Genomic DNA, 26,406 nt, shown 5'->3' with positions numbered 1-26,406 from the left:
CCGAGGATGGTACAGTTACAGTAGCTATGAGAAACCTCGAGGCTGTGAAATAGGCAGAGGTGAGGAGGAATGGCTCGGGCTGGCAGCGAAGGATGGAATGTGGTGGGAGGAGTGGATGGCAAAATAAATACAATGTCCAACTGCAAAGAGGCTTTTAATACAGATAACTGCTGAGTGCATAATGCTGAGAGGGGTTTTATTCTTCTCTTTCATTACCAATGTTAGGTGAGGTAGAAAAGTTTGCGCCATTACTTTTTAACTTAACTGTTATTTGGTGATATTTTGCTTCTTTGCTTCTTACATGTTAGACCTGTTGAAACAGGATATTAGTATTGGAGTGAAAGAAGGTCAAACCACATGGAGCCACACGACCAAATACGCTCCTAAAAAGCAGGATGGACGAAGATCAAAAAAGATCACAGTCATAGTCAGAAGCTCTGAGGCTTCAACACATGGAGGGAGGGATGGACACAGTGGGAAGTACAAAAAAATCATAGCATGGGGGAGGATGAACAGTTTTTAATAGTTACTTCAGTCCAGGCAGAAATATCTGTAGAGCAATTTGATGGATTAGCAGTAAAATTGTGTACATTTGTGGTATTCACAGGATGACACCTTCCGGCCATGGCGATTCTTTCTTTTCCTAGATTCACCATGCCATTCACAGTTGTAGCCTATAATGACATTTTGTCAACTATCAGATGAGCTGCTATGACATGGTGATGCTCCTCTCAGGATGCTTTTTAACCATTAGCTCCACAATTAGGTCCAATACTTGTATGTGTATGACTGAATATTTGCAGGATTAAAAACCTTAAATGACCCTTCGCATCAGCTATAATTTGTGTTCCACGCTCATTAGCAAATGTCAACATGCTGACATGCTAAGTTAAGACAGTAAACATGGTAAAATTATATTAGCACAATCATCTGTAAATATAATTTATGTGCATTTTTCTTCAAGCAAAAGAAAAATAACAACAATATTAACATGTATTAGTCAAACTTTTCTGAGCAGCCATTTTTATATGAGATCCCACAGGGTTGAGTGTCAAGCACTATCATCTTTCTTTTTTTTAGATTGCTCATGTATGAATAAAAGCCTGCTTAATTTTAATACATTAAATGTTTCAAAATTTTTATCAGTATTAAGATACACCCTGATTTAATCACCCATGTCATAACTCTGCATACTCTTCTTGCAATTTGTACAAAAGCTTGAATAAAAAAAACTAAACACAACTAACAACTTTAGCAACTTTACACCTGAATAAGTGAAGTAGCACTTTGCCAGCAGATGGGTGTGACGCTGAGTTATACAACAGAGCTGTTAACGCCACATAAAGGAGTGTTAGATCTTTTAGAGAAACTGTTAGCTGCTCTGCAATATTAATATTCATTTAATGCAAATGTGAAACATAATTTATAAGAACGATTTCAAAGATCAGCGACGCTGAGACTGAGACATCAGACAGTAACACAGAAATGCACGATAATACACAGCTGTCAAGGGAAGAGCGTGTTGTGTTTATTATTTTTATTGTTTTGGAAACCGGAGAGCAAACAGAATTTTCAGGATGGGTTCTCCCCCCAAAAAAAATTCAAGTGTAAAACAAACATTTCCATTTTAAGAACAAGAAAATAAAAAGTAAGCAAATGGAGTGTTATTTATATTGCAACAGTTTGAGGCAGTTTTGAAGACAATTGTGCATTCAATACAATTTGAAATGCAAATAAGAATTGACGACAGGACTGCCCCCTAAAAGTTAAGCCAAAATCCTGGTGACTGCAGTATTGGGAATAAATCCTGTCTCAAGTACATGTCAAATAAAAGTTTCTTCTTGACAGTTCTTATCACGCTGATGTTTGTGCAAGTAAGTTTTGTTGTAATTGGTTATTTGATGCTTTAAAAATGGGGTGTAACAGGGTGCTTGGTAGCGTAGTGGGTTGATCCAGCACCCCATGTTTAGAGGCTACAGTCTTCACTGCAGTGGGCCCGCATCGGCCGGCCCCTTACTGCGTGTCATTCCCCTCTCTCTGCCCCCTGCTTCCTGTCTCTCCTTCACTACACTATCATTAAAGGCACAAAAAGCCCAAAAATATACTTTAAAAAAATGGGGTGAAATGTCTGGATTGACCTGAGACTGACTGGAGCACATGTATCAGCTGGACCTCGCCACAATCCCAAATTGCTACTACCCACACTCTGGCTCCAAATATGCAAGATGGGGCCTTTTGTACTCTGGATATTTTAACCTAATTTCTGTATAGTGCGTAGAAGTGGAGACACGTCGTCCATATGTCGATCCAGTCTGTTTCTGACCTGCTATGAGATCCCAACAATAAATTTGTGGTGCAGTTTCAGTAAACGTCACCTCTTCAACTTTAAAAATCTACGACAACTTTTTGTAAAACCTGATCTACCTACAAGAGTAAGACATGAGTGATATCATGTCAAACGTGAGGGAATGTGAACTAGAGTTTTTTAAACTAACACTAGCATTATACTGTATGTAATCAGTGTAAACTCAAACACTGACTGTAATACAGACACTTTTTAGCAAATACCTTTAAATGCCTTTTAAAAAGTGCTTTATTTCTGAGTGACAAGCTCTGTCACAGCTAAGATAATTAATATTAAAATGTTCTTTTCTTTTTAATGGACCAATTAAAATAGCTTTTATAGTCATAATTACTCCATTGTGAGAAGTAGCTTAAGATGAATTCAATGGTCCAGTTCCATGACAGACATTGAAATCTTCTCAGATTTCTTTTTTTAATGCTGGTTTGTTGAAATACTGGTAAAATCTTCGACAGTTCTCTCTCTAAGCATAGTTTGTCTCAATTGCTTTGCATAGCCACAAAATCTATAGGTTAATATATAGACCTATATGCCACATTTTAGTATTTTTGATTTAACTGATCTGAGCCAGTTTGAAGTAATTAATCTTCTTTGGGACATCTATTTCACACTGCTGAAAACAAATGTTAAGAATGGAGATGAGTCATAGCCCAATGCAATCAGTTAGTTCCCACATATAAAAGTTTCATTCTAACAGTTAAACACTGTAAAATGACAACATATTGTGACATTATCAGTGTTGTCTGAGGTGGAAGGCAAAAGAAATACTTTTACTTCATTCAAATTTTCAAACTCTGAAAAAGTTTCTGTACAAGCTCATTCAAATGATAATTTTACTTTTGTGTCGCTTCACAACACGATTCCTATCATCAAGTCCAGTTGTGTCGAGAGCTAATACCTCAGTTTATCGGCTGAGATCAAAGTCGACTGAATTCATCAGCGGTGACTCCCTCCAGCTCAGTGACCTCCCAACAGCACACAAAGAGGTCATGCGATGTGGTTTACTCTCATTAACTTCAATTCTGATGAAACAACACAAAGAAAATGCGTCTTACGTTAATTTTAATACATGATGGCACATTTTTTGACACAAATATAGCGAGGCATGCCCAAGAATAAGAAAAAAACTGAGGAACTCTCACCTCTTTCTTTACATTTGTCACGGCTGATGCTGACGGTGAGGTCGGTGGACTGAATTAGAAGTGAAAAGAAACAAACAAATCAATTTATATCGTTGATGCTGTATTTGCATGTTGGTATTATACCAATAAACAGTCCTATAACAATTTGTAGCTGTGGGACAACAATCACTAAAGCCACAATCAGCAGAGGTCACAGCCTCCTTCATTTGTACACATTCATGTAAACTGGATCCAAAACTGACCAAAGACATTAAAACAAACAAAGAGACTTTCTTTGATAAAACTTCCACAAAATTCTCCTACTCCTTTACAGTCTCCCCCGCTGAACTTGTATTGTGTCAGACATGTCCATTGGACAGGGGCAATATTACATCATGAGTAGCATCAGCCAAAATGGGCCTAATGTGCAACCACTCAGTGTCTGTGTGTCTTTTTAGATATTTCTCTGTAGAAATATGTGTGGAAAAATCCAAGAGCAGAGGAGAAATAACAAGAGCACACATTTCACCGGCATGTGAGGAGAAGAGCTACAGCTGAGTGTTGCACATCTGTCTAGGCAGGAAGCGCAAAATATCTGAATGTAAGCAGTTTGAGAAGCAGAAGAAATCTAAGAAGAGAAACTTTATTTGGCACGCACACACGCGCACACACACACACACACACACACACACACACACACACACACACACACACACACACACACACACACACACACACACACACACACACACACACACACACACACACACACACACAATACAGTGATAAGCACTAAACATTGTAGAGCATTGTGGAGTTAACTCTTTATAGTGATATTATTACTAATTAACAACTATTACACAGACATATCTCATAGGTTTAATATTAAACTGGAGCAAAGAAAAATAAAATGTTTTTACATACCTGCCTACCTGCCTGGACGCATTCTCAAAAAACTTTGTTTTAGAGGCAACGCTGCAAAAAAGAAAAAAAAACAAACGTGTTAGTGTTGTAGATAAACATATGATTCGTCTTGTGTTTCAATCATTTGTGATCCAACAGTCAGCCGTGCTTTTTTATGCCCACCAGTTTTTTGGGTGATACATTTGTGGGATACTTCTCTACAGCAGCTCTGAAAGCGGAGCATTCATTGTAAACTTCTGCATGTTCATACCTAACAGTATGCAGAAACAAGTGGCCGCACAGAGGAGCACTTACTAGGACGTGGCAGAGCTCTCGCTGCTGGCTGCACTTTGGGGCTTTTGTGGAGCAGGCAGTCTGGAGGGGGGCTCAGGAGGCCTCACTGGGGGTCTGCAAATGGCAGATTTCTCTGCAGACTTCGTTCTGGTCAGACCATCAGAATCTCCTGCAAAACAAAGACAATGCTCAAGCTTCATGTGACGATGCACGGTCACATGCAGAAATTAGAGAATTAAATCTCACTATGTTCAACAGATTCTCTGTCTGCTGTTTGGTACAGATCAGGGAGTGTTGATGGTGATTACAGCCTTTTTTCTGAAATCCTCTGAAATCTGTTGCTGCTGCTGGAAACATGTTACTGAGTGTGGTGGCGACAGTGAAGTGAAACTGTCTCTTTTCAGGCTGTAAGACAACAAGAGTGAGCTAAAGATGCTCACTGCTTCAGCATTCACTTGAAGTTATAGGTTAATCACCTACAAATAAAGTGATATATTGGAGGGCTGAAGTCTACAATACGAAAACATAACCTCCTTGGCAGAGATAATGAGCAAAGACTTTGGATCTGCAATGTAATAGTGAGTGGTTCATCATCCACCATAAACTGTAACATTTACTTTCACATTTTATAATTCTGTAGATGATCTCCTTCTTAGTGACACTGTTTGGGTTGAATAATATTCAGCTTGAAGTCTTTATTCTTTTAGAAACCAACTAACTAAGTAAAAGGTGCAGAACCAACTACCTTTACATTTGTTGAGCAAACATCGGGAGCAGCTGGACGTGTTTTAGTTACTACCACAACTAAAACAACAAACAGCAACAATCAAGTACAAATGAATGATTTTGGATGGCAAAATGTGTTGATGAAGCGAGAATGACACAATTATGTTTTGTTTGACCGATAAATCACTTACCAAATTTAAGTTATTATTATTATGATTCTAGATGTGGGCAAACTCATCTGCATATAAGCGAGTAAGTAAGCTTTAAGGCATTTTCAGCTACATACACACAGAGGGTTCCTCATACCTTCTTTGTTGGCTGACGTGCCCTTCGCAGATGGTCTCCTGCTCTGGAAAGATGGTACCCGGCTCACGTAGACTCCAGATTCCCCGTTTGCCACAGAGGAGTCAGGCCTTTGCCTCGTATCGTCTACCTTCCCAACGTCAGAGTCTGGTTGTCTCTCCTGGCGGGTCGATGGCCGGGGCATCAGTGGCACTCTCGGAGGAGGGTCTTTTGGCATCAGCGGAGTATAGCTTACAGGTTTTGTCCGTTGGAGGGGGATGGGGCTCACCAAGACGTCTGCTGCGGAGCTGACTTCCTGACCATCTGTTAGAAAGAAACCACATAACAATTATGCATGGTTGGGACCGGTTAGAGTGGAGCTCAGCATTGAGACAAGTAATGAATAAGTCTGTCAATGTGCAAGATTAAAACAGGAAAAAAAATACAGTGATCTGGTAATCCAACTACTGAGTCAGCACATCACTGATTTAAGATGACAGAAAATATTAGTTAAAGAATTCACCACTCACACACCAAACTCTGGATTGATCATACAGAGGCAGTTATTTGGCTTAACCAAGGAGCAAGTTAAAAAGAGTTAAATATCACACCACACAGGGAGGACAAGCTGCAGGTGCTGCACATTTCTCTGCCACAGTGTATGAGATGATGGAGTCACACCCACTTAAAGAGCACTTCAAACCCAAGGAAAATTACATGATTTAGTCTGAGGCATTTAAATAAAAGACTATGTGAGATATAAAATGTAGAGAAGATAAGTTTATTTGAAATAGATAAAAGCACATGAGGATTTTACTATCAACAATCAAGGGTAAAGCAAAAGAAAATGAGTAGATTTAGTTCGACAGGCAGATAAAAACCTCTACTATGTAAATATGTTATAACTGTATGGAGTATTTTATGGACACACAACAGTAAAGCACAGTTTGTTTGTTTTTTACTCCTGGAGAAATGGGCCTACAGTTATCTACTATATCTTCAGCACAGACCGAATGAGATAATGATGAGGATGACAGCCACAATCAGGCCCCAAGGAGGGAGGCTAATAATTACTCTCAGTGTTCTGGAAGTGGTCGTGACTAAGCGGTTGATAAACACGAGGTGGCCGCTTGGAGATTGTGATGGGCTGCCGCTTTCTCGGGGTGATCCGTGGAGGAGGGACAGGCGGGGCGGTGCTGTCCTCTGGCATATTACTGAAGATCTGTAATCACAAGAGTAAAGAGGTTACAGGCACACTTGAGTTCAGCAGCTTGTGTTTCACATACATGCAGCCTATGATAGCTGTTAAATAAACAAAATGATATTTTGAAAAAGATTGAGACTGTACCTTTTTGTAGTCCTCAATCAGGATCTCAACGACAATGTTTTGGAACTTGATATCCAACATGGCCGCAACAGTCTCCTCCTTCGCCCTCATCAGCGTGGGTCCAAAGATGACGGCCATGTTAGAAGAAGTCATGAGGTTTTCATCGCTGTGGCTGCACACACTGTCAACAAATATAAAGCTGGGCTGGATAAAATGTAACCAAGCAGTTCGCCCAGGCAGTGACACATTAACTCAGAGGACCTCTGTGAGTGGTAGAAACAGTAAATGACAACAAAGCCCAGGGGCGGCACTCACGTCACCAAGTGTTTGATTAGCATCTCCAGCATCTCATGATTCTTCTCTGGTAGTTTGTGGGTAAGAGAATGAATTTCACTCAGTCGAAAGTCCAGATTATCTGACTCTGTGACAAAGAAAACACAAAGTTTACAAAAGGGTGAACCTTGAATATGTAAAGATAAATATGTCAATAAATGATACAAATATAAACATGAAGGAGGATGCAGACGTCCACTGTAATGGAACTAGACTAATAAAACCAAGTGTCCATAACAAAGCCAGGCTCCCATTAATTTAATGAACAGAATTTCCAGGAAACTGAGGCCACCGGTTGTGTAAAGGACCACCTGTAACATCCCAGCGAAATGAGGCTGATGCTATTAAACTCACTGTCGTCTCTGTTTAACAGCGAAGTGGCGTGACAGACAAAAACAAACAGTGGGCTTAGATTTCCTTTAGTGTCCACAGTGATATAATCCTGCCTGAAGACCTGCTGAACCTACAGTCTGCACAGCACTGACATACTGTGTTATACCTCGAATCCAAGTCTCTTCAAGGCAGTGCTTACAGTTTTCAATTATTACATTACATGTCATTTAGCTTTTATCTTACAATTAGTTAGCATGCAGATGGGGAAGAATGAGGATTGAACTGCCAACCTTCTGGTGATACTGAACACTTAAATTAGTTTTTTGAGCTGTGAACTAAATTATGTGAATGTCCTTTGGTGAAATACATCAATTAATATCGTATTTTTTATGGCTCACTCAGTGTTGTCCATCTTGGACATTGCTGGGTCAATGCTTACACAGAGTCAACTGACGTCCCTGCATCATGACATTTATGCATATTTGACTATATTAACAAAATCTAATTTCAAATCATTCTCATTTCGCTGCTGAACCTAAACCCTTAAAGCACAACGCTGGATGAAACAGCTGCCTATCCTGACAGTCTTCATATGACGTTTCTGTCTTAAACGTGTGTCTGCTGCTGCTACTGGAGTGGTCGCTCATGGGGAGACAATGTGGATAACTTTGTTATTGTGGGTTGGTGTGTGTGGTAGCCATGGAGAAACATTTAACCCAAAACAGAGAAGAAGTTACACTTTAAAGTAAGAATAAAGAAGACATACTGTCCAAACTATCTGAAAAGATTTTCTAGAATTCACACAAAGCAAAGGAGAAGTTTTTTCTCTGCATGAATGCATAGCAAAGTTCTAACCTTCCTCACGTCTGTGACATCTAAACAGAGGATGTAGTTGAACACATTTACACATTAACAAAGACATTAGATATTTAAGTGGTAGATCTACAGATGCTCCAAGAGGAGAATTTATAGAGTGGGCAGAGATATTAACACAACCTTAGTTGATTTTAGCACTGGATGATTTCCAAAACATGTCTTACTTGCAGCACACATGAGGTCCCTGTGTCGACCGTAGGTCATCAGAGGTTCAGACAGACTCCTGCACATTAAATAAATAAAGAAACATGAGAACACATCTGGTACAACTCACCACATGAAACACAAAACAAAGCTAAAAGGTCTACACTCACTTATTACACTATTACACTAGAAAGCACTTAGAAATCGAAACCTCTGTCAAAGCTGCATTTGTTATTCTAATGTTGGAGCACTGTGCAACAATGAAATCTACAAAATTTCAGGCAAGTTAGACTAATAACCAATTGTACGCATTCAATATTTGTTTAACTATGATAGGATTATATTTTCATTCATTCATAATTAAAAGCATTTTAATGATAAAGAAAGAAAAATCAGTTTTGATAATTACAACAATTTTGAAAAACAAAAGCTGTCTATTAAGAATGATAGTGTATTTACAAAAACATCTATTAGATGTGTCTATTTATACACCACCATTTATACCCACCTGAGGTAAAACTTCAATGCACTCGTGATGGTTTTAACATCCAAGTCGCTGCTGTGAAGGTCCACATCAGCTGGATTTGTGGGGTCTATGAAGGAGCCAATCAGAACAAACAAGTACCAGATATTGAACACGGCTTAAACCAAATCTCATGTAAAATCTGAAAACCACCTGTGACCAGTAGCTTGAATTATAAAAGACATTAGATATGGCTGTGACATAAGGTAGCTCTGATTAAATTATGATTACAGATATGCAACGTGAGGCCAAGAAGTAAATAAACGGTTAAATCAGATTGTCAGAGAAAAAGCACAGGAAATAAAAAAAAATAATCAAATGAATGAAGGCTGAAATCCATTGAGCTGCTTCACTTTCAGGGATCAGGTGTTATTCATACTCATTACCTCCAGCAAGGGGATTGTTTACACCCCTGTCCGATTTATTTGTTGGTTGGTTGGTTTGCTGGTTTGTCAGCAGGATTAAGCAAAAGCTACTGGGCAAATTTCCACGTGGCTGAAGGATATGATATAGGTCAGGGAAAAAGTGACTTCTGCAAAAAAGAAGTGACGGATCTGGGAATTTGTAAGAGGGTATATCTCGACAGTGTGTCACTTATTATAAGACGATCAATCTTGATTTAAAAGATTTACGGAGCTGATTTCCGTGAGTGTGAGCAATTTGGTGCAGATCCAAGGAAAATCTGGATTTAGCAGATTTAAATGTGGTTTCATAAGGGAACTGTTGGGCCTTGGAGGAGGTATGCCCACTGCTACTTGATGTTGTTTGTGCATTTACAAGTATATGAAAAGTCAACATGTCCGTGTGCTATGGATGAGAATCCCTAAAGATGTAAATCTATTCAACAAACAGAAGTTTAACCTGCAGTAAAAGCCAGCTCTGACATGTTAGCACCATCCAGGAGATATGCAACAGCTTTACAGCTCATTTGTAGTCATGTTTGTGTCCACGGGACACATCTCAATCTATTCATCAGTCCCTTTAGGTGCTAAATGCTCCACTCATAAACAGCAGCCAGCAATAAAAAAATAATACTTTAAGTGATGAGCCGAAAAATGTAAACAATGAGCTGAGAGATGCTGTAAAGCTCTTGAGAACTAAAAGGCACATGGAGCCAAGTCACAGTTCTCTTTTATATTTAGTTTAGCTTTTTCATGCATCCTTATCTTAAAAATATATAATTTATAACCACTTGGAGAATCAGAGCCCCTCCAGAGCAGGTGTACTGAGAGCGAGAGGCCGGCCCCCTCGTCAGTTTTACATCCAAAGTTCCCAAAAAGCTACAGAACCCGTAATGTAGCAGTCAGGTAGATGAGCCAGTCGAGGAGAATAAAGCGGATGGACTGATGTTCACAGGCTTATTTCCTTACCAAAGAAGGCATTTAAGAGCTTCTGCACTTGAATGTTGCTGCCAACTGTTCGGTACACTCCTTCTTGTGTCACTCCTGGAAAGAGGAGAGGAGAAGGGGGGAGTTAAGAAAAAAAAAAGGCAGTGTGATCTGGACAAATACAGATCTGTGGAAAAGTACCACATGCGTCTTTTCAGAGTCTGCATGAGCCTCAATTAAGATATAGATGCTCTTTCCTGATTATCAACGCTTCATTTCACTATTTGGTTTGAGACCGAACAATGCTCCAACGCTGGGATCATGTGTCAAATTACACGGTCATGGTTTGAGCAATTAATTCCATTCTCTGCTAGATTAATCCCAGTAGTGGAAAAACATATTGTGACTGTAAAATTATGACGCTACATCTGCTTTCAAGATGGAGTTGAGATATTCAGTTTGTAGCATACACTGAGAAAATGCATTAAATCAAGGGAAAGATCGTTATTTAAAAAAAAACAGACAAACAAATCTTAAAGGACCTTCTCATCATGAACAAAGGATAAAGATATGATGATTTAAAATCTGACCAATATTAAATAGACCGTATGTCTGATATTTAGACGTCTACAATTGGATTGAGGGGATGTTTTGTTCCTGAGAGCAGCCTGCAGGAGTGGCATCAAAATGACTAATCTATGACTCAACTACGCCCCCTTCAGGGAATAGAGGCAAACTAAGTGAGCGCCATGCTGCAGAAAAAAGCCACTAATAGGAACCATTACCTTTTGATTCAATATAGTTGATGCACTTTCGCACAAATTTGAATCCAGTTTCATTCAGCTCCACTGTGACATAAACAAAGACAAAGAAAATGAGCAAAGAGGGGTTTTCAAACATTACTTCTGATTGTTGAAACGTGAATTTTTCAGTGACATCAGATGTAAACTAAAGACACGAGACATCATTGTGTCTGTCTGCATCGACATCCCATCTTCAGACTGAGAAAAGATACTTACTTTCAGCTTGCTTGTGAATTGGGGAGTGATAGATCTGAAATGAAAAAAATGTAAAAAGGAAAGTGAAGAATGTGGAGCATGTGGAAAAATCCACCAGAGCCGGATTAATGAACGCTACTTTCTTCAAACTGAAAATGACACCAAAAAAAAAAAAGACTTGATGGTGATACAAGAGCACATAACTGCCTCCAGGACACAGTGAAAGATTCCAGGAGAAGTGAGGGGAAAGATTTTCACCAGATTTTGAGTTAAAGTTTAAAAAAAGACTTAAATAACATGTAAATAATAATAATGCAAAAAGAAAGGAAATGGGACGAGTGTGTTAAGTAAAAAAAGAAAGAATTCCTGCATGAAAAACAAACAAATGCAAAGTGACTAAATGCATAGTCTGTAATCACATCTGTCAGATTTTCTACCCTAAATAACTTTTTGTTCTTCTCCACCAATGAAGGTCAGAGGTCAGGGACAACTACAGAGCAGCTGCAGACCACTCTTCAGTTGAGGAGTGAAGAACCAGCGTTAAATTAAGGCAAAGCAAGTGTATTTGTAAAGTTTGTCTACAAGGGCTGCATGTAAAAGTTATTTTCAATATCGAATGAGCTTCAGATAATTTCCCTGAAAAGTTGCTTGGTTAATTAAATCTAAAAAACATGTGACACATGACTTTTGATAAATGTATATCAATCTTTCAAAACAAATTATTTTAACCACAATTGTCCTCTCCATGTATGATGACGGGGACAATAAAACTTTTGTAAAAGTGGATGTAAAAACTCCACACAGAGCAGATTCTCATCCACACTGAAGTGTCAGAGACCTGCAGACTCGGTGGTAGAACACCACAGTGGATATTTGCTTGAGAATATTTGAATAACGAAGCGGTTGGAAAAGTTATTATGAAATGTTTATCATATGCAGAAGTCTTTGAGGAAGTTGCACAAGAGGAGGGCACTGAAAATTGTGCCTTCTGTTATTTTCACATCCTCTAATAGCGACTGTTTGTGTTTATGTGTCCACACCTCATCAAACCAACATCCGCCATCAAACCACAAAGAGAACTGACAGAGCATGACTGTAAGCAAAACAGTGCTTAGAGCTGAAATCAAGAATTAAACCTCTCAATGCAGAGACAGAGCATGGGAGCAGGAGGGTTTGACAGATCCACAAGTTTGCAGTTTCTACAAGGAGATTTCTATAAACACCCACACATGATTTTAAGATTCAAACTGTGAATTACGAAAAGCCAGGAACCATAATTTAGACACACACTGATGAATTAATGAGCCATAATGAGGTCACTCGCACCGATCACCCGAAGTGCTTAACAGCTTTCAAACATGAGCTGTCACTTTTACAATTGTTTATTAATTAATTAATATGCTCAGCTATCATTTGTTCCTGTTTTTTCTCTCCAGGGTTTAATGGATTCATCTTGTGAAGATAAAACACTGTTAATTAGGTGCGATCCAATCAGGGAGCTGTAAATGACATGCATTTCAATAATAACAATTGCAGCCTCTAACAAAAATAGTTGTGATTGTAAAGTGATGTTGGGAGTTAAATTGGTGAGCCCAGTTGCTACATTGCTTTGCAGTATTTTGACAGTAAAGCACAAAAAACCATCCTTAATATAAGAATAAATAAGATGCGAAATAAACTCACAGGCTCTTTTCCATCCATGGCCTCCATCCACATCTTCCTGTCCCCCTCCGAGAGAGCCTGGAAAGTAACGGGCGTGCTTCTATGGAGGTACAGGTAACAAAAACACCATTAAGGAGGGAAAGGTTGCAGTGATTTTTTTCAGTCACAGGATGCACTGCTGCAGGCCGTAACCACTGTGAATATTGCTCCTCTATTTTTCAACCTGTGCGTGTCATGAATCACACACACGTTTTACAGGGTGGACACCACAGAAAGAAGGACTGAGTACGTGTTTGATGGAAGAGATCATCTCCTGTGTGGTGCTGATGGAAGCAGGAGATAAATAAGACAGAGCATGAAGAGATGATGAAAATCCACTGATGCAATCTGTCGACAAGTGAAAGCAACAAAATCAGGAGCCAAATTTTACAGCTTGTAGGCAACTGAATCAATTGTTAACGAAAACAACTGTGCGAGTTTAAAGCTATTTCTGCCAACCTGTAAGTATGAAGACACAATTAAAAACCTTTACGAAGTTTTATAACAACTTTTCTGTCATGTATTCGTTTGTGCAAACATGGATTAAGATAATTTAATTATATATTTCTTGCTCAAGACCAAAGGTGATGGGGCCTGAAAACATATAACAAACATTCAAACATTTTACTCTATGGCTTTTTTTTTTGCTACTACTTATGTTTCTTGTATACTTTTCTTTTTGATGTATAATTGTATCTGCTCTCTTTTAATTTGAAATGACATTGCCTTATTTAGAGTATAGAGTTAGGGGTTACACGGGTTTGTAAAGTAAGAGACATCACTATTCATGCTTGTCTTCTGAGGTTAACGGTCAGGGTCAAGTACTAGAATTGGTACACCGACATTATCTTCTACACTACTCTACTCTTCTACTCTTATCTTATTTTATGAAACTTGCATGTTGAGTTGCTTGAGGTGCCTGGGATTTAAGATTTTCATTGCCAACATGTACGCTGTATCTGTTGTGCAGATGACAATAAAACCTTTGAAACAGTGCCGCCACCTTGAGTTTCAAACAGTCGTCTAGTCATTATGTTGTTCAGATTCACATGCAAAGACACTTTGCAAGCTCTTAATGCATAATTCAAGCAGCTTTTAAACTTTTTAAAAACACCCTGCTGACACTCCAACTCAGACACAAGGAAGTGTCTCTTAAAATGCATATAGTACTGAATGGTCCGCTTATACAAATATGAGCTGTTCCTTCCCCCTGAAATCACAGGGTTTGCCATCTGTTTGCAGCATGCGCCTGTTGCTTAGGGATTGTTTGGGCTACGGTCCATTTATCCCTCACACTCTGTCCTTGTAAACCACCTGTTCACCCCACCGCACCAACCTGTTTATCCCACAGGGCTTTCCTGTTGCCTCATCTCACACACTCTGTCAGATTTGTTTTTTGTGCTAACCTCTCGTTAGTTTCCACGTCAAAGCAAAAGCGCTTGTCTATGGACTCCGTCTTCCGGCGGATGCAAGACTTCAGTGTCAGCTGCGTGGGGCCCTGCGGGGAAAAAGGGGAAAGTTGGAGAGGTGCTGCAACCAGCATCACCACAGGCCAAACAAATGGCCAATTCCAAACAGGCAGGTTTAGAGCCGACCCTGCATAAGTATACATACAATACAGCACTCATTTTCAAAAAGCACCTGTTTAGTTGTAGGCTTCTGTTCACAAGGTACCATGACCAGCAGTCTTCCCTCCTTGTAAAACTTGCAATAATATTTCACCCACGTCATCCCCAAAGCCCCTGTGAGGAGAAATAACAAAACAAGAAGGATAATGTAAGAGGGAATCTAGCAAAAGGAAAAACACGCCTCTGTGTTGTAGAACATGTACTTACATTTCTCCTGACACTGAAGATAACCCTCCATTGGCAGAAAATTGTGCATTTTACAGATCTGCGATGGCTGCTTCATTCTCTTCATCAGCTCCTCCATCTCCTCACGAGTGCTCTCATAGTTGTTTCTCGTCTGCAGCCAAAACCAGACAGCACACAGAAAACTTACAGTCGCCAGATTGAAGGGTATTAAATCTCATCGCTGGCATTGCTTTCTGCCAGTAACAACACTTACATTCTGCAAGCTGAGCTGCAGCTCCTGCTTATATGGCATGAAGTCCTGAGTCATCTCCACTGTCAGGTTGTTGAGTGTTAAAATGCTGTGAAGAAACGCCAGCACCTGTCCAACCAAAGCATGGAGTACATACTTTACTCAACTAAGACAGCAGTCAGAGCAGCAGAGGATTCATTCTGATAAAGGAATGGATGAGTGATGATCAAGAACTTTTTTCTTTCCTACGTTTGCAGTATATTTCCTGACTCACCGGCTCTACCACATCAAACTTCTTCCTGTCCTGCACCTGATGGATCTGGTACACGTACTCCACTGACGATTCATAGAAGTTCACTCGCTCTTTGTCCAACAGTTCATCAGCCTGCAGTGGACAAAAGAAGGTCATTTCAGTCAGCGGCTCTCAGTTCTACATTTTATGACATGACTGAAAAAAATGTGCTGTATATTTCTCCCGACCTCTTGAAGTTGACTCTCTTTCTTCTTGGCAGAGAGATTCAGGTGTTTGTCTAGCTGAGAGTAATATTTTTCACTCTCTTTCTCAAACTTCTTTTTCTTTTCCTGAAGGACACATGTTGGGAAGATTAGAAACATTTTCATTTGATTAAAAAAACATTTTTAACATAGTATAAAGATAAACTTAACTTCATCCTGTCCTCTAATCCTGACTTCCTCTTAAGAACTGTTACTATAAAGATTTTGGTTGATTACAATATTTGAGACCAAGCTATAGCTGCCTGCTGAGATTCTGCAGTTGAAAAAAAAAAATTTTCAGCGCTCTCAAGTGGACAAAGTATGTAATGGAGACACTGTTTTTGTAAATTATGAATAAACTATGATTTGTTTTAAATGATACAGATCCAATGACTGAGTCGGTTTGTGACACATTAACATTAAAACCTGCTAACAAATGAACAGAGGAGACGATATAGTCAGACTTAAATATATAAAATAAAAATACGGATAAACAGTTTTACATTTTATTTAAATGGTAACAACAAAAACTTAAAGTAAATAAATGGCTGAAATAAGTTGCCATTCCAAGTGAAAGTGTAACAAACTTGAATCAACCAAACTTAAAATAGTCTAACTAAAAAGAATCCGCAAAAAATAATGTGTGGCTTAAGAGGCAAAAACATGAGACTCCTCCTCAACTTTACACAGCATGTGACATAACACGTCTTGTCAAAGAGGAAGAAGACGACATCTTTTTGTTTGTTAACCAGGTTAACAAAAAACAGATTTGGGGAAATTGCTTCTGACATCCTGTTCAGTCTATAACTCGGTTCAGAAAAGTTTGACATTCAGTTACACAGAAACACTTCAAACTATGAACCCACTGGAGCAGAGCAGAGTTTCCAGTGCCAACTCAAGACTTGACTTCTATTATTCAGGATAAAGAGCCCAGTTTCACCTGGAATCATAGAAACACTCACTTTAGTTACTCCTATTTGCTCTTTTCTGAACTTCTCCAGCGGCTTGATGAGAAGATCGGAGGCGTTCTGCACCTGGACAAGTAAATATGAAGAGGCTGTTACTTAGGTGCAGGTCATACAAGACACAGATGGGGGACACACCTTTTCCCCAAGATGTCCCCAAAGAACAGATTTTTGCTCTGAAAATTATCCCCGAAAACAGCCTATGACAAACGCACACTTATTCTTCAATCTTCATCATAGACAAAATGAATTCACTAACCTAAACCTAATTCAAACCACAACACTAAAACCAAATATTAAGCCTCCAATGACCTTTAATTAACATGTGTAGAACACGCTCTCAAACAGACTGTCTGTAGATTAAGTGTTACATGAGGAACATGTCAAAGAATTTGGAAATAAACATTAAATTTATTTAATTTAGGTATGAATATGTATTTCCTCCTCTCAGAAGCACAATTTACCAGATGACCTTGTGTCTTATAATTAGATCTGCATCCAGAAAAACCTGTTTAATAGGAGCTGCTGCTCCTTATGTCTCCACTGCTGAATTGTGAGGACAAGACTAAGATTGTGGCTTAAGTTCAAGTTACATGGAAAAACAACAAAGAAAACATTTACCGTGTAGTCAATGCTATTCCAACACAACCACATTAGAGAATGAAACATTTAGAGTTATATACATTATAGTATAAATAAAGCAGAAATGATACAAACAAAAACCGTTCGCAAAAAGGAACATGGAAACCAAAAGAGGAACTAACAAAATCATTACCAGCATTCACCTTAATAAGAACACAGACTTACACCAACATAATGTAAACTGGGGTGATTATATTTTTCAATCAACACGGACAAATGGAATATCTGCTGTGCAAAGAAACACAAACAAACAGAACATTTGTTTGCCAGTTGTTGTGCCGAAATGTCCTTCCAAGTGGTCTAAAGGGGACTGTGGGTGATCTCAACGTGGTTTGGTTGATCTAATGAGGTTTCAATAGGATGCGGAGTCAACATGGAGGAAACCGATAACCCACCAGCATCATCCTGTCGTGCTCCACTTCCTGCAGGAGACCAGCAAACTCATGGAACGACTCGGCTGTAGGAGAAAACAATAAAGATGCTGAGGACCAGAATGAAGACATTGTTATCTCAAGTATCTGAAGCAGGAAACACTGTCAATTTGGAAAATGTCCAGCAATAACATGTGATTGTGATAAGGCTGAAGTTTCTGTTTTTCCAAACCACTTAGTTTCCTGATTCCTCACATTAAAGTTGAGGAATCATCACTCGGCTGCCAAAAATGTTTTTAACAGCTGATTCTGATGTAAAACTCTTTTCACTCTCTAATAACAAATCGAAAGTATTCCTGACTATGCCTCTGCTCCGAGAGTGATAAAAAAATCCAGGTTCTCTAAAAGTCAGTTCATGTCATAATTTGAAAAGTTAATAACATCTGTGTTTTTATTATTAACGTGTCTGTAGGAGCTTACCGATGTTGATCTCATCGTCAGTCAGAGAGTCACCGATGAAGTCGAGCTGGAACATGCCGAGAGTCTGAGAAAACCTCTGCACTGCCACAGAATAACCTATAAAATAAAAAATAAACAAGAGGAAGTCTTTTTGAGATCAACTGACTGGAGCTCCACAGGCCTCAGTCACAACAGTAACGTACAAATCTTTATCGTTCTTTACATCCACCTCAGCTCTCAAAATAAAGAGCAGTCCAGGATTATTATAACTGTGCATTTTTCTTTTTGTCTCTGGTAGGAAAGTCTGAAGTCTGAACGACATCCTTGGCAGCACTGAGCAGCAGCAGCAGCAGCAGCCAGTGTGCGGCCGACACAATATATTGCCCCTGCTACGTCTGGCTTTTATTACTAAAACAAAACAGATTCAGTTAGATGAGTACTGTGGATCACTTTGCCTGAGGAAAATCTACTCTCATATTTGAAATCCTTCTCCTAGCAAGGATCCTTTTTATCCAATCATTCAACTGTTACACGTTTTTTCCATCAACAAATTGTGTTTTCTGTTAAATGACTTTGTCCCCATCATCCTGTGTTGAGAGAGCGAATGAGACATTCATGAGTATCTGTTAGTGCAGTTTATCCCAACAATAAGTGCTCGTGACCTCAGGCTATTATCCACACTGAATACAGGACCCTCACCCCTCTGCAGCACCTACAATGACAGTTTGTTTCCGAGGGGAAAGCGTGTGATTGGTTATTAAGGCAGCAGAGGGGACAGAATCTTGGCCAGTCACACAAAACATACAGAGATCTCCCTCATGAGTAGTGCCACACTGACCCACATCTACACATCTGGTCCCTACTCTCAGTGGGACTGCGGCCCAGAACCAACAGCAGAGATATGACACACAGAGGAAAGGGGGGGGGGGACACATAGGAAGGTATGGTTACTGAAGGGGGAAACAGCTGTTGTGGTGCCTCCTGCACATCTGCATCAGTCTGTTTGGCCTGATCCCAGGGGAGCACTACTGGCACCTCCCTGAATGAGCCTCTCCACCTCCCACATGGACTCATACAAAGGGCCCACTGATGCTGACCCCCCCATCACACCACTACATCCACTCTGTGTGCAAAACAAGCTACTGCTCATATTCAAAAACGAAGTCATGTCGGTTGTAAGCTCGCTCACCTCGGATCGCAGTGATGACACTGTTGCCATCTTTGATCAGCTCTTTGAGGGACTTGCTGGTCCTCTCCAGCTCCACCTCGTAACACTTGAGGGTCTCTCTGAAGTCCGGACTGTCCAGGTAGCAGTCACTGAACTCCAGGGGAGGATGCCCCATCTTCTTCTTCTTCTTGATCTTCTTCTTGTGCTTCTTCTTCTGTGTGTGACAGACAATCAGAGTCACTGAGGTTGTGTCGGTGATCCCAGCAGCCTACGCTCCTCCGCTCATTGCTGCTCTGTGGAGGCGCCTCCTCTGTCCCATCTGTTCAGGAGGGCAGCAGCCATGGTGTCCGTGGGAGCCTGAGGGAGCCGCTGGTCCGGAGCGGAGTGAAGGAAACACAGAAGAGGAACACTTCACTTTCACTTCTCTGTTTCCTTCGCCTGACGCGCTGGTTCGACTTTATTATGACCGGAGCCTGCGCCTCTTTTCCACTTTTCCTTGTTGCTCGAGTCGTAACTAAAGAAAGGCGGCCTGAAGCCGTGTGGACGCGTTCCATTCAAAAGCGTTTCCCCCTCTCATGAGTCCTCCTTCTGTCCTTCACCTCGGTTTGACTTGATAATAAGCTACCTTATGAAATCATCCCCTCCTGACTCAACAATCAAATAGTCTTTTAAACAGTATGACTAACTAAAATAGAAAGGGGACACAAATCAAGCCGCAAATATTCGCAAAGAGTGTAGCATTAAGCTAAATTGAACGTATCCAACTGGCTACAGACGCAAAAAGAACTCCCCCTTTCCCACACCCAGGATGTTCTTAAAGGGGCCGCGGCACAGGGGCGGCAATTGTATTAATAATGCTGCTTTCAAGTGCTGGAGGAAATCTTACCACAACGCCTTGTGCTCTCATATATCTACCAAAACAAATCGGTAATTAGGACTGGGGAGGCTGTCAAGATAGATCTGAGTCTACTACACTGGATTTGATCTTCATTTTTCTCTTAAAATAATCTAGGCTTTTAGTAAGTTATCAAGTAAAACCGTATATACAGTCTATGAGTAAAACTTAAGGAACATGCTTTTGGTTGAACAACTATGCATGCAAGCTCTAGGGGGGGGGGGGGGGGGGGGGGGGGGTACATATCACCCAAATTAATAAATCAATAAAAAATAGTTATGGTAGTTTACTCATATGGCAAATTTTCATAGAATAAAACGTAGCTCAATGTGTTTTTCACAAAACAGAACAACATAAACCTGGAAACAGAACATATCAAGACAGTGAAAGATGTTCAAACAAGAATCGATAGAAGAAAAGATTTGGGTGAATTAATTAGAAACCGGATTATAAAATAGGTTTTGATCAGTTTTTTAAACATGTTGACAGGGGATGCATTTTTTATTATACTCATTCGCTCATTCTAGACGTTGATCTTCTGCTTGAGAACACTGAATCTAGAGGGTCTTCATGAGGAATTATCCTGTACTTGTTTTTGTACCTATACTAGATTTTAAGATCATACGGTGGTTGTGTGACTGATGAGTCATGTGGGGTGACTTGTACACTTCACTTCTGTCAAACTGGTTGGTCTTTGTTGACAGTCTGATTTATTCATGTCTCTATACATACCGTACATGGTGTGTTAGTTGTACTGATTTTGCCATTTTTCACTGTGCAGCTTTGCTCAGTTTGCATCTATAAAGCCTCTTTTTCTTTTTTATTAATATGAAGGAAGAACAACTGGCCCAAAAGTTAGCCATATCATGCACCTGCACAGACAAATGCAGCAAATGTAGACGTGTGAATGTGTCATGAGACCCATGTGACAGTTCCACAGTGGGAAAGGATACACCTTTGTCTGACTGGGTGTGTTGCTGCATTCAAGTTTAAGTTGGTTAACCTGAACAGAGGCTCAGTGTGTGCAAGCACTGAAGTTACAGGAAGAGTGACACTAGTAGTGGTCAGCAAAAACACAATTGGTTCAAAGTATCGTGCCATGTTGGGAAAATGAAAGAAAAAACTAAATATGCTTGTATGAAAACTGACTTGATTACATTTCAATCACTGTTTGATGTTGAACCTTGTGACTGTCACTATGTTATCCAATCTGGAGACATGTTGCCTTCCTGGGAGATCTGTTCTGAGATGTGGCATTCCAGTAAATTCCTCTCTACTGCAGTCGTCACTGTTTTACTGCAGTAACTGTTAATGACCTACAGATGTCATCCTTCAGTCTGAATTGAAGAAGCAGTTACCCTGCAAACCATAGACTGTTTATAAAGATGGATGAAATGAGGGCTCCACAATAGTGCAGCCAAATCGACTTGAACACCCCTGGTGGCTAGCTGCAATAAAGGCCATACATCCTCCAGGTTAGTGGATGGGGCATGGGTCAAACTCTATAATCAAAGTTCACGTCATATATATTTTTCTCTGTTATCTTTTCCATAATTTTAGTTATTGTCACACCGATGCAAATTACACTCTTTGTAGCTGACGATATTATTTTGTTTAAATTGAGCCACCTGCTGGTTAATAAAGGTGACGTCCCACAAGGATCAATACTGGGCCCCCTGCCATTCACTTATCATATCTTTCAACTTCCAATGTCTCTTTATGCCGATGACATCATGTTGTATGCCATCAGCTCTACTGCAAACCAAGCCTAACCAGGAAACAGTGTGTCTTTGATAACCTCCAGGCCTTTTTCATTGAACTCGAGTTTGTTGTTGATTACAAAAAATTATAATTTCACAGTACAGATCCTAAGATACCTAAGAATATTGGAACTTGGTAATCGAAAATAGAGTATCATTTTGTATATATTTAGGAGTTTGGCTGGAAATTGCGCAAAAAATATAATAAAAATTGTTTGAATTCACCCAGAAATAAAAAAAAATTCTGTACTGTTGTTGTATCTCTTGAAAGTTATTTCATTTACCATTTAAGCCCTATTCAGATAGTCAGTTGGTTTTAGTTTGTGACTGCATCTACAGATTTTCATCCACAGAAACATTGTGTAGAAATGTTTGAACATTAAAGCACTTAGAGGTCCAGTGTGTAAGATTTAGGTGAAAGGAAGATATTGGCAGAAATTTACTGTAGAATAATCCACATGATGTTTTCACTAGTTTGTTTCATCTAAATTGTATGAATTGTAGTTTTATTTACCCCAGAAAAGGCCCTTTATATCTAACTACTTTATATTTACATCGAGGGGGTCCTCTCTACGGAGGCCGCCATGTTTTTTACATTAGTCCAGACTGAACAAACTAAACACCTTTTGAGTTTTTATGACAGCTAAAGGCTACCATAGGTTCTTTCTCATGTTTGGAAGGAGAGGGTGAGGTGAGGGGTGTTCAGCTGCAACATGCAACTTCAACACTAGATATCACAAAATTCTACACACTGTACCTTTAAGGCATAAGCCATAAATCTCACTTAGCAGAAATTAGTGAAACTCTGCTCCATCCCATAATAACGCGAGCGAGGAGGTTGAATCAGTGGTTAAATATTAGGTGGGCAGCAACAACGTGGATGTGACGGTTGAGGAGAAAAACCAGATAAGAGGCTGATTTTTAGGATAATAAACCTTTGTCCTCTTATCTTTAGATCTTATCGCCTATTCTTTGTTTTAGACCTTTATGTTTTACATTACATTGCGTCAAAATCATCCTCCACTTCCTGTGCAGGACACAGCACAATGAGGACAAGGGGACAGACCACAGTCCCCACACAGATTCCTCAGCTGGGCAGAAATTAAAACATTTGATCTGAATTCTGAAGCCGTTTGTTTGGACCCGGGTGAAAAGGGGCTATTGTATGCAAATATCAGGCAGAGAAGCATATGACCTCTCCAGTGCAGGGCAGTGGCTAGTGTGAGAGAAATCATTAGCAATGCAAAGTCATGGTGCTCTGATACTCTTGTTCACAGTTACCGACTGAAAAAATAGCAATCTGCTTTTGTGAATATAAATGTTTCTGGATGTACTTGACTCCAAACTGCAGCTGAAGGTAAGTCTGTTCTATTTCCCACTGTGTTGCAAGAAGAAATAGTTTGTTTTGATGCCGTTCAGCTGGCTCAGTCTGTGCTTATAGGTAGTTTGTGCTTAACTGTTATGACATTGAGGAGTTTGGGAAATACTTTAAAACTTAAAATTACACTTAAAGGGAAAATAAACGTAGACTATCCAGCAAAACAGAGATCTTCGCAAATTAGAGTTTAACTTCATACTGTCTGAACCAAAGGAATCCTTCTCTCTTAAACGTGTGAGCTAAACTGAGAAGAAGTGAGTAGCAGGCTACAGATGTCGTTATGTTGGGTGCAGATGCCCACTTTGCATGCTCCCCCATGGCGACTGTCACATGACGCATGGTGCCAGACTTCAGTGTTTCACTCTTAAATGGCCTGCCAACTGCCCAGGGAGGGCAGAGAGGCTCCCTTCTTCTCTGGAGTCCCATCCATGCCAAAGCAGTGGGTCAGCGTTGTCCTCTACGTCGCCTCCTATGCCTCTTACACCTCCTGCTGAGCCGGGTAACAACCTTGACTTTGATATCACACTGGAAATACAAACATGTGGAAGACACATGACAAACATCAGCGAGAAAGAGGAAATGAAATACTTTTTAAAAATTGAAAAAACAATTTGAATAGGTGAATTAGAATTTACCAATTTGGTGGACAGAAAAAGTAAGGAGTAAAAGACAGTTAGACTAAATTATCTTCTTTTGTCAAATTCTGTTTTCTAATCTGCTGGGATTAAATTTTCCCACTATAATTAAACCCTAATCCTAAATTGGCATTTAGACTAAACATTTATTCATAATTTAACTGCTTAATATTTTATCAGATTTATAATTTATTTTTCAAACAATTCTGTGAAGTCTCTGGTGTTCACCTGACTAGATAATAGATATAGATATAGATAATGATATAAATTATATTATTGTATATTCAAATAATCTGCAGAATATTTTCTTGATTGTTTCTTTTATAAAATATAAGATTGTCTTCTCAAATTCAATTTTTTACACATCAAAACCCAAATATATTTAACTTTATATCACATAGGACAAAGAAAATCCTCACAGTCCAGAGGTTTATTATTTCATCTTGAAAAATTCCTTTTTCCTTTAATAATAATAACAACAGCTTTCTATTAATTAACTAATCCATTGATCATGTACTTGTTCCAGCTCTAATGTTCTCTTTTTAAAAATATAAAGATCTGCTGTGACAATGGAGTGATTTTTGAGTGAACTATATGTCGGGTGTATATGTACTAGTACTTCTTGATTATAGAAAAAATCTACCTGCTCAGTCCTCTAAATACAAACAGACTATTTTTCTTCATCACATTGACACAGTGATTATAACTAAAGCCATCAGTTCAAAGTTTATGTCAAGAATTCTACATTTTTGTCTAAACAGTCAGGAGGCAATTATCTTACCTCAAAGTTTAGGCTTTGAGTGAGTTCACTATATAAAATAATGTTTAAACGTTTGGGTGGTATGACTGTTAATTTTAAAGGGACTATAAACATGGTGACTGGTGCCAGACGGGCAGTTAGAGGTGCAGAAAATGTATAGACTGCTAAATTACTCACAGGTAAAACAATTAGTTAGGAGGGGCTGTTAAAAATGCAGAACATGGGACCTGTGGATAATAATAATTGTTAGAAGTTTAAAAAGAAAGCAGCGTGTTTTAATTCTGTTGATTTTTTCTTTATAGCTACTTTTATGGGGACATTTTTGTTCAGTTTATTCTGTTCTTCGATGATTTACTGTATGATTGTTTTGTCTCATGTTACATTATGTTCTGTATTTATTTGAAAAAGGAAAATAATATTCAGCATCATCCTATTTCACCTGATGACCTTTTCACGTGTTTTTTGCATTTTTCTTCATCAGACCCAGAACCAAAGATGAACTGGGCATCATTTTACGCTGTCATCAGTGGTGTGAACAGACACTCCACAGGCATCGGTCGCATCTGGCTCTCTGTCCTCTTCATTTTCCGCATCCTGGTGCTGGTGGTCGCAGCAGAGAGCGTGTGGGGCGACGAGAAGTCCGGCTTCACCTGTAACACCCAGCAGCCGGGCTGCAACAGCGTCTGCTATGACCACTTCTTCCCCATCTCTCACATCCGCCTGTGGGCGCTCCAGCTCATCCTGGTCTCCACTCCCGCGCTGCTGGTGGCCATGCACGTGGCCCACCGTCGCCATGTTGACAAGAGGCTCTACAGGCTGTCAGGACGGGCCAACCCCAAAGACCTGGAGCAGATAAAGACCCAGAAGATGAAAATCACAGGCGCTCTGTGGTGGACGTACGTCATCAGCTTGTTCTTCCGTATTGTCTTCGAGGTCATCTTTATGTACTTGTTTTACATGATCTATCCTGGTTACAAGATGATCAGGCTGGTGAAGTGTGACTCGTACCCATGTCCCAACACGGTGGACTGCTTCGTGTCGAGGCCCACGGAGAAGACTGTCTTCACTGTGTTCATGTTAGCTGCGTCTGGGGTGTGCATTCTGCTCAACATTGCAGAGGTGGTCTTCTTGGTGGGGAAGGCCTGCAGTAAGCATTTGCATAATGCTGGAGACTCAACTATGGGGGCCTGGATCCAACAAAAACTCTGCTCACTCTAACAAAACACTTAGATTATAAAGATCAAACCTGCACCAAAGAAAGTGACAGAAAGAGTTAACTTATGGGGAAGATACATACAATATATTGTCATACTACAAAGAATTCACTGTTCACACATCAGTGTAGTCCAGACATTCTCACTGGCTATGCAGAACATACATATATTAGAACACACCAAAATCACTGTAAACAGCTGCACTTACACCAACAACAATATAATATAACAGGATATAATAGCTTTGGTAATTGATGTTTGGCCAAATAAAGAACAGTAATAACTATAGTAATAATTTTGAAAAGCAATATTGCAGCTGACCACATCAGGCTTTAATTGTCATTGGCTTTTTTGATGAAGGCGTTTGGTC

The 26,406-nt window shown here is 39.6% G+C and overlaps 2 protein-coding genes across 3 annotated transcripts; one reads left to right on the top strand and one right to left on the bottom strand.

Annotated features, from left to right (window-relative positions):
- Positions 1-1,506: 1,506 nt before the first annotated feature.
- Positions 1,507-20,193, bottom strand: ophn1 (oligophrenin 1). The gene is made up of 24 exons (XM_020086021.2): positions 19,416-20,193; positions 18,248-18,343; positions 17,792-17,853; positions 16,752-16,823; positions 15,775-15,876; positions 15,569-15,679; positions 15,319-15,423; positions 15,087-15,216; positions 14,893-14,993; positions 14,658-14,749; positions 13,234-13,312; positions 11,572-11,605; positions 11,338-11,400; positions 10,595-10,669; positions 9,210-9,294; positions 8,722-8,780; positions 7,331-7,436; positions 7,037-7,196; positions 6,763-6,910; positions 5,713-6,012; positions 4,702-4,849; positions 4,408-4,458; positions 3,505-3,553; positions 1,507-3,384 (listed from the first exon to the last, which is right to left on the bottom strand). Exons 1-24 carry the CDS (start codon positions 19,567-19,569, stop codon positions 3,379-3,381), a joined length of 2,388 nt encoding a protein of 795 aa, XP_019941580.1. The 5' UTR covers positions 19,570-20,193; the 3' UTR covers positions 1,507-3,378.
- A 3,072-nt stretch (positions 20,194-23,265) lies between these two features.
- Positions 23,266-26,321, top strand: gjb1a (gap junction protein beta 1a). 2 transcript variants are annotated; one of them, XM_020085432.2, is made up of 2 exons: positions 23,266-23,406; positions 25,304-26,321. In XM_020085432.2, exon 2 carries the CDS (start codon positions 25,318-25,320, stop codon positions 26,038-26,040), a length of 723 nt encoding a protein of 240 aa, XP_019940991.1. In that variant the 5' UTR covers positions 23,266-23,406; positions 25,304-25,317; the 3' UTR covers positions 26,041-26,321. The 2 variants fall into 2 exon arrangements, with proteins under 2 accessions (XP_019940991.1, XP_019940990.2); XM_020085431.2 differs by lacking the exon at positions 23,266-23,406 and adding an exon at positions 23,741-23,926.
- Positions 26,322-26,406: the final 85 nt, after the last annotated feature.

Source organism: Paralichthys olivaceus, chromosome 15 (assembly GCF_024713975.1).
Source record: "Paralichthys olivaceus isolate ysfri-2021 chromosome 15, ASM2471397v2, whole genome shotgun sequence".
NCBI lineage: Eukaryota > Metazoa > Chordata > Actinopteri > Pleuronectiformes > Paralichthyidae > Paralichthys > Paralichthys olivaceus.
Note: the sequence above shows the minus strand (reverse complement) of the source record. Positions and strands in the feature narration are given on the sequence as shown.